Source organism: Mandrillus leucophaeus, unplaced genomic scaffold (assembly GCF_000951045.1).
Source record: "Mandrillus leucophaeus isolate KB7577 unplaced genomic scaffold, Mleu.le_1.0 Scaffold120, whole genome shotgun sequence".
Taxonomy (NCBI): domain Eukaryota; kingdom Metazoa; phylum Chordata; class Mammalia; order Primates; family Cercopithecidae; genus Mandrillus; species Mandrillus leucophaeus.
In genome coordinates this window covers 2,119,411-2,128,355 of record NW_012100321.1, presented here as the reverse complement: position 1 = coordinate 2,128,355, position 8,945 = coordinate 2,119,411, and the positions used below count along the sequence as shown (strand labels likewise).

The following is an 8,945-nucleotide window of genomic DNA, read 5'->3' as shown; positions in this document are numbered from 1 at the left end:
CCAGCCTGACCAACATGGAGAAACCCCGTCTTTACCAAAAATACAAAATTAACTGGGCATGGTGGCACATGTCTGTAAACCCAGCTACTCAGGAGGCTGAGGCAGGAAAATCGCTCGAACCCGGGAGGCAGAGGTTGCGGTGAGCCGAGATCGTGCCATTGCACTCCAGCCTGGGCAACAAGAGTGAAACTCCATCTAAAAAATAAGAAAACAAAAGAAAAGTACCTTCACGGTGACATTATATTTCTGTTACACAGTGATGATGGAGAATATCTCATTTATCTTCCAAATACCCCTGTGAGGTGGATATTACAGAGCTCCTTTGCAGAGGTGGTGAGATGTACCCATACCACACATCTCTTTGGACCCCTGGGCTCAAATGGTCTTCCCATCTCAGCTTCCTGAGTAGCTAGGGCTACCCGTGCATGCCCCTATGCCTGGCTAATTGAAAAAAAAAAATTATTGTAGAGATGAGGTCTCCAACATCTTTCTGTGGCAGAGCTGGGATTCAAAGCCTCATCTAGGCACCATTTTCCTTGTCCTCTGAGTCCCACAGCCCCCAGCCCAAAAGGTTACTCTCTAACCTCGCAAATATTGTCTCCAGGTGGACTCGGCGTGCGGGTGATGGCAGAGGCTCACTCTTTCCCTTGCAGAAGATGTTGTCCCTGTCCAAGCTGAGCCCTGCTCTGTCGTGTGTCTGGACTGTTAGCTGAGGTCCTGTCAGGTCTCCAGGCCCCGGAGGTCTTCTGGGAGAGGTCTTGCAACAGTTTCTTATTGCCTCCTTCTCAGACCATCCGGGCTACCACTGACTATTGCCGCCGCCACAAGATCCCCTTTCCCCATGTAGAAGAGGCTAAGCTGGATTTGTGGTCCAAGGCCCCCGCCAGCTGCTACATCCTGAAAGGAGAAACCGGACCAGTGGTGATGCATTTTCCCCTGTTCAACATGGATGCCTGTGGAGGTAGGTGCAGGGGAGAAGCAGGTTGAGAAGCCACCTATGTTAGTCTGTTCTCACACTGCTAATAAAGACATACCTGAGACTGGGTAATTTACAAAGGAAGGTTTAATTGACTCACAGTTCAGCATGGCTGGAGAGGCCTCAGGAAACTTACAATCATGGTGGAAAGCGAAGGGGAAGCAAGGCACCTTCTTCACAAGGCGGCAGGAAGGAGAAGTGAGTGCCAGCAGGGGAACTGCCAGATGCTTATAAAACCATCAGATCATTTGGGCGTGGTGGCTCACACCTGTAATCCCAGCACTTTGAGAGGCCGAGGCAGGTGGATCACAAGGTCAGGAGATCGAGACCATCCTGGCTAACACATTGAAACCCTGTCTCTACTGAAAATACAAAAAAAAAAAAAAATTGCTGGGCATGGTGGCGCGTGTCTGTAATCCCAGCTACTCAGGAGACTGAGGCAGGAGAATCACTTGAACCTGGGAGGAAGAGGTTGCAGTGAGCCGGGATCACGCTACTGCACTCCAGCCTGGCAACAGAGCGAGACTCCTTCTCAAACAAATAAATTAATACATACCATCAAATCTCGTGAGAACTCGCTCACTGTCACGAGAACAGCATGAAGGTAACCACTTCCATGCTTCAATTACCTCCCACGGCACTTGGGGATTATGGGAACTACAATTCAAGATGAGATTTGGGTGGGGACACAGCCAAACCATATCAACACCAGGCCAGGCTGAATGGATCTGTGCTGTGCCCTGGGGGACATCTCGTTATGCTCCAACATCTGATGGTCCAGTGAGTCATCCTGTCCACCCTCGGGCCTGGAGGATGCCAGGCTGCCTCCCTCGGTCTTGCATGCCTCTGCATGTTGCTGCCTCTCTGCGGCATTCTTGTCCTACCTGAATATCCAACGCCTTCCACCTGGACATCCCACATTCCTCATCCAGTCTCAGGTGAGCAGCTGCCTGGAAGGCCTAGAATCCAGGATAGGTGGTACTCCAGGGCCTGATTGTACCACTTCCCACAGTGGACTCCTTTTAGCTTGTCAATCATGTCTCCTGCGATGAGACTCCCATTAGGGATAAATTGTGTCTGTTTTCTTCCTTCATTTAACAAACACTTATTGGTTACCTATGCTGCATCAGCCGTAGTTCCAGGAGAGGCAGGCTGGAGTAGTAAAGAAGACAGGAAGTGGGGGGCCAGGCGCGGTAGCTCACACCTGTAATCCCAGCACTTTGGGAGGCCAAGCAGGGGCAGATCACCTGAGGTCAAGAGTGCAAGGCCAGCTTGGCCAACACGGTGAAACCCCATCTCTACTAAAAAATACAAAAAATTCTCCAGGTGTGGTGATGCATGCCCGTAATCCTAGCTACTTGGGAGGCTAAGGCAGGAGAATTACTTGAACCTAGGAGATGGAGGTTACAGTGACCCAAGATAGTGCCATTGCATTCCAACCTGGGAGACAAGAGTGAGACTCTGTCTCAAAAGACTGGAAGGGGCATGGATCATAAAAATATAGATAAATCCATAACCTCATGTGTCAGTAAAACTTTATTTATAAAACCAAAGTGGTGGGCTGACTGGATTTGGTCTACAACTGTAGTTTGACAAGCCCTGATGTAAACAGACAAAATCTGCAGAATTAATTGTCCAAACTCACGATGCATTTTCTTTATTGGTTTGGTTATGCTTCAGATGATATTGAGGCATGGAGTGACACATACGACACATTCAAGCTCGCTGACACCTACACTCTAGATGTGGTGATGCCACTCTTGGCATTAGCCAAGATGAACGTCAGGGAAAACAAGAAGAAGATCCTTAGAGAGATGAGGAACGCGGCCATGTAGGTGGGAGACCATAGTCACTCTGATGCCTATACTCATTCTGTAAGTATCTGTTGGAGAACTTTCTCTGCAACAGGCAGGAGGGCTGAAGGGGTGAAAAAAGATAGGTAGTTTCTCCCCCACTTGAGCTTGTGTCTCAGTAGTGGACTGACCACGAACAGGGTCAGGAGTGAATGGTTTTCTGAAGAGTGAAGCAGGCTGTGTTTGTTTGCTAGGGTTGCTGTAACAAAATACCATTGGCTGGGTGGCTTCACTGAAATTGATGGTCTCATGGTGCTGGAGGCTGGAAGTGTGAATTCACAGTAGCAGCAGTGCTGGTTCCTTCTGGGATCTGTGAGGGAGAATTTGTTCCATGCTTGTCTCTGTGTATATTAGTCCATTTTCACATGCTATAAAGAACTACCTGAGACTGGGTAATTGATGAAGAAAAGAGGTTTAATTGGCTCACAGTTCCAAAGGCTTAAGAGGAAGCATGACTGAGAGGCCTCAGGAAACTTACAATCGTGGTGGAAGGTGAAGGGGAAGCAAGCACATCTTTACGATGGCAGAGCAGGAGAGAGACAGAGCAAAGCAGGAAGTGCTACACATTTTTAAACAACCAGATCTCATGAGAACTCCCTCACTATCACCAGAACAGCAAGGGAGAAGTACACTCCCATCAATCACCTCTCACCAGGCTCCTCCCACAACAAGAGGGGATTACAATTTGAGATGAGATTTGGTTGAGGACACAGAGCCAAACCATATCTCTGTGAAAGGAAAATGAAATCTCACGACCCCAATTCACTGTGCCAAAAGGAAAAACTTAAGCTGTGGTTGGGCACTGTGGCTCATGTCTATAATCCCAGCACTTTGGGGAGCCAAGGCAGGAGGATCACTTGAGCTCAGGAGTTCAAGATCAGCCTGAGGCAACATAGTGAGACCACATCTCTACAAATAATTTTAAAAATTAGCTGGCTGTGGTAGCACAGGCCTATAGTCTCAGCTACTCAAGAGGCTGAGGTGGGAGGATTGCCAGAGCCCAGGAGTTTGAGGCTGCAGTGAACTATGATCGTACCACCCCACTCCAGGCTGAGCAACAGAGCAAGACCTTGCCTCCAAAATAAAAAATAAAAAAATAAAAAATAAAAAATTAAGCTGAAAGCTTAACTAAGCTGAGTCATGCAAGAAACTGTCTTTCCTTTTGTTCCTAGGCCACAGATGAAAGGCCACAGATATCTCCACAGATAGCTTACTCTATCGATATGGTTTGGCTCTGTGTCCCCACCCAAATCTCATCTCGAATTGTAATCCCCACGTGTCAAGAGAGGGACCTGGTGGGAGGTGATTGGATCTTGGGGGTGGCTTGCCTTATGCTTTTCTCATGAGAGTGAGGGGGTTGTCATGAGATCTGATGGTTTTTGAGTGGCAGTTTCCCCTGCTGTCTCTCTCTGTCTCTCTCATTCTCTCTCGTCTCTCCTGCCACCCTGTGAAGAAGATGCCCTGCTTCCACCATGACTGTATTAGGTTGGTGCAAAAGTAATTGCAGTTTTGCAACTAAAAGTAATGGCAAAAACCGCAATTACTTTTACACCGACCTAATAAGTTTCCTGAGGCCTCCCCAGCCATGCGGAACTGTGAGTCAGTTAAACTTCTTTTGTTTATACATTACCCAGTCTCAGGTAGTGTCTTTATCACAGTGTGAGAATGGACTCATACAGTTCTAGAAGTCAGAAATCTGAAACGAGTGTTAAGGAGCAAAACCCGAAGTGTTAGCAGGGCCGACTTCTGTGGAGGCTCCACGGGGGAAACTGTTCCTTGCCTTTTTCAGCTTCTAGAGGCCACCCACATTCCTTGGCTCATGACCCCTCCTTCAACCTCTTGCTTGTCATCTCATCTCCTCCTTGCTCTGACCTCCTGCCTTGCTCTTATAAGGAAAGACCCATGTGATTCCATTGGACCCACCCAGATACCCAGGATCCTCTCCTCATCTCAGGATCCTTAGCTTAACCTCATTGGCAGAGTCCCTTTTGCCGTGGAAAGTCACATACTGGCCAGGAGCAGTGGCTCACACCTGTAATCCCAGCACTTTGGGAGGCCAAGGCAGGCAGTTCGCTTGAGCTCAGGAGTTCAGACCAGCCTGGGCAACATGGCAAGACACCATCTCTACTAAAAGTACAAAAAAATAGCAAGGCATGGTGGTGTATGCCTCTGGTCCCAGCTCCTTAGGAGGCTGAGGTGGGAGGATTGCTTAACCTTGGGTAGCAGAGGTTACAGTGAGCCCAGATCACACCACTGCACTCCAGCCTAGGTGACAGAGTGAGACCTTGTCTCAAAAAAAAAAAAAAAAAAAGTCACGTATTCATGGGCTCCAGGGATTAGGATAGGGACATCATTGGGAGCCATTATTCAGCCTGCCACAAAGACACAGGCAGGACCCCGATGACAGAAACCAGGGGAAGAGTTAGAATTTTATTTTGCATATAGTGGGAAGCTGTTGTTAAGTTTTGAGCAGGGGAGTAGCTTTATCTGAGTCACCTTTTCAAAGGCCCACCTGGCTCCAGTGTAGTTGGTCCCTAGACAAGATAATTAGCACCCTGAGGACCAGGTTGAGTCAGTGACCTCAGGGTTGCAAGGTAGAGGGAAGAGAAAGCCACTCTGGGCCTCTGGACCAGTTTGTGTTCCCCAGACAGTTTCCCCAAAAGCCCTGCCTGGCATGGGGAAGGTCGATTATTTGCTACTCATCTGTCTTCTAATGAGGGGTTGTATATTAGTTTGCTGGGGCTGCCATTAAAAAGTACCACAGAGGCTGGGTGTGGTGGCTCAAGCGTGTAATCCCAGCACTTTGGGAGGCGGAGGAGGGTGGATCACGAGGTCAGGAGTTCGAGACCAACCTGGCCAACATGGTGAAGAAGCCCTGCTCTACTAAAAATACAAAACTTAGCTGGGTGTGGTAGTGCGCGCCTGTAGTCCCAGTTACTTGGGAGGCTGAGGCAGGAGAATCGCTTGAACCCAGAAGGTGGAGGTTGCAGTGAGCCCAGATCGTGCCACTGCACTCCAGCCTGCTGACAGAGGGAGACTCCGTCTCAAAAAAGCACCACAGATCAGGTGACTTAAATAACAGACACTTATTGTTTCGCAGTTCTGGAGGCTGGAAGTCCAAGATCAAGGTGTGAGCAGGGGTGGTTTCTCCTGAGGCGTCTCTCCTTGGCTTGCAGATGGTGCCTCCCTGTGTCTCCACATGATCTTCCTCTGTGCCTGTCCACTTCCCACCTTCTCACCTGTAGAACTCAGGGCTTATTTATGCTTATTTGTTGACTCTCTCTCCTCATAACAAGGTGTGCAGCAGTGTGGGGTCAGGAACCACATCACTTTGCCCCCCCCCCAGTGTCCATTCTTTCATTCGTTGGTTCCACAAACATTTCCTGGATGCCGACTAGATCCAGTCTGCCCAGGTCCTGCAGCCATGGCTGCATACAGGTCAGGTGAGGCTCTTGCTCTTGTAGAATGGTACCTCCTCCCGGGGGGCAACATGACATAAACAGGTAAACAAAGGAGTCAACAGGATGGCCATGGAGAGTAAGTGCCGTTGAGACGACCAAACCTGCGGTGTGCTGAGGAGTGAAGTGAAGGCTTTTTAGGAAAGGGGCTGGGGGTCTGGGAAGGCATCCCGAGGGAGAGACCTTTCACCTGGGGCTGAATACTGAGAAGGGGTGGCCATGAGGAAGTCTTGGGGAACAGAATTCTGTGCAAAGGGAAAGTAAATGCAAAGTATCTGGAGTGGGAAAGACCTTGATCTATGTCTTACCTGTGTCTATAACATTTTGTACTGATATAAAGGCATATCTGAGGCTGGGTAATTTATAAAGGAAAGAGGTTTATTTGGCTCATGGTTCTGCAGGCTGTGCAAGAAGCATGGCACCTGTATCTACTTCTGGTGAAGGCTTCAGGGAGCATCCAATCCTGGTGGAAGGGGAAGGGGAGATGGCATGTTACATGGCGAGAGAGAGAAGGGAGGAAAGTACCAGTTTCCTTTTAACAACCAGATCTCAAGTGAACTAATAGAGCAAGAACTCACTCATTACCGCAGGGAAGGCACCAACCCATTCATGAAGGATCCACCGCCATGATCCAAACATCTCCCTCTGGGCCCCACCTCCAACACTGGGGATCACATTTCAACGTGAGATTTGGAGGGAATGAATTTCCAAACTATATCAGTCTATTCAAGGAACAGGAAGAAAGCTGCTATTGCTGGATCAGGGTAGGGGAAGCGCGGAATGAAAGGTGATTGGAGAGATGGACAGAGATCAGATCTTGTGAATTCTGGCAGGTATCATGACATTTGATGTAGGCCAAAGAGTTAGCTCCTAGCCCAGCATCTGATACATGCTTAATAAGCATAGTGTTGGATACATAAAACATTTACATGGTAAACATAGATCACAAGAGCTCCACAGGAGGAGGTGGTGGAGCTCCAGGTCTTCTCAGTTCATGAAAGAATGGATGAATGTCTTTCTCCTAAGTCATGTCTGACCTGTAGAGGCTTCCAGATCTTCTAATCTTATCCAATGTGCAACACTTCCTACAAAGCACAGTGGTAACTTCTAACTTTCCTTTCTCCCCAGGCTCTATTACCCGAAGCATTATGCCCAAAGTTGCTCCTTGGTGTAGATGAGCCTCAGCTTCCAGGGCAGTATGGGCCTGTTGGTCTACCAGGGCCCTGATGTCCACCTGGCCTTCCTGTTCTTCACTCCCTTCAGCCACACACTTCATGAGTTCACCTTGGCTATCCTAACAGGGCCAATCACCAGTGACCAGCTGGATTGTGATTTTGATAGCATCATTCAGAAGAAGGGGTCCAAGGAGCTGCAGGTGGTGAAATGTGTCCTGCAGGTCCCTTGGGAGATCCTGGAGCTGGAGCATGAGTCTCTGACAATCAGAAGTATCATGTCCAATGTCCGGATAGCCAAAATGAACGCGGCAGATCAGACCAATGCCTTTCACTGCTCCTTTATTACTGCACTTCCAGCCAGTAGCTCTGTAGAAGTTAGCTCTGTAGAAGTAAGAGCTGGGGTTTAAATCATGGGCTGTCTCTCCAGCCAAGTGGAGCTCTGAGAATACAACAGGTGCTCAATAAATGGTTGCTGATTAACTGATGGATTAGCTGTGCGTGTGTGTCTTGGTCTGCCACCACCCCTGCTGCGGCTCTTTTCACCCTCTGTGTACCCTTTACTTCTTCCTTTCTTCCCTTCCCCCTTTCCTTTCCATCTTCTTCCATCTGTATCTCAGCAATTCAGCATGGTGGCTCCACAGCTGGGCTTGAATCTTACTTCTGTTACCTACTCACCATGAGAACATGGACAAGATCCTTCGCCTCCATGCCCCAGTTCCATCATCTGTAGAATAGACCATCATGGAGCCTGTATCCTTGAAAGGCTTAACTGAGTTAATGAGTCTCAAGACCTTAGAATAATGTCTGGCACTGACGGAGTTCCAGAGCAATTATTATTCATACAGGCTCTCCAGAATTAAAGCAGGACTGTTAAGGGATGAACTGTGTGTCCCACCCCCACCAAAAGATGTGGCCATTGTTACCCCCAGTGCCTGTGAATGTGGCCTGCATGGAAATAAGGTCTTTTACCAATGTGATCAAGTGAAGATGAGGTCATTTGTGTGGACGCTAATCCACAATGACTAGTGTCCTTATGAAAAGGGAGGATTTCACCCGGCATAGTGGCTCATGCCTATAATCCCAGCACTTTGGGAGGCCGAGGCAGGCAGATCATGAAGTAAAGAGATCGAGACCATCCTGGCCAACATGGTGAAACCCCATCTCTACTAAAAATATAAAAATTAGCTGGGCTTGGTGGCACACATCTATAGTCCCAGCTACTCGGGAGGCTGAGGCAGGAGAACAGCTTGAACCCAGGAGGCGGAGGTTGCAGTGAGCCGAGATCACGCCACTGCAGAGGTTCTCATAACCCTTTGAGCCTGGCGACAGAGTGAGACTCTGTCTCAAAAAAAAAAAGAAAAAGAAAGAAAAGGGGGGATTCAGGAGAGGGGGAGCATTATGACAAATACCTAATGCATGCAGGGCTTAAAACCTAGATGATGGGTTGATGGGTGCAGCAAACCACCATGGCACATGTATACCT

The 8,945-nt window shown here is 48.6% G+C and overlaps 1 protein-coding gene across 1 annotated transcript in view; it reads left to right on the top strand.

Annotated features, from left to right (window-relative positions):
• Positions 1 to 7,950, top strand: part of PLA2G4C (phospholipase A2, group IVC (cytosolic, calcium-independent)) — a 54,788-nt gene extending 46,838 nt beyond the window's left edge. The window contains exons 12-14 of the mRNA XM_011970147.1: positions 790 to 961; positions 2,657 to 2,807; positions 7,416 to 7,950. Coding sequence (XP_011825537.1) covers positions 790 to 961; positions 2,657 to 2,807; positions 7,416 to 7,461 — 369 coding nt within the window. The 3' untranslated portion in view covers positions 7,462 to 7,950. The remainder of the gene's footprint in view (positions 1 to 789; positions 962 to 2,656; positions 2,808 to 7,415) is intronic.
• Positions 7,951 to 8,945: the final 995 nt, after the last annotated feature.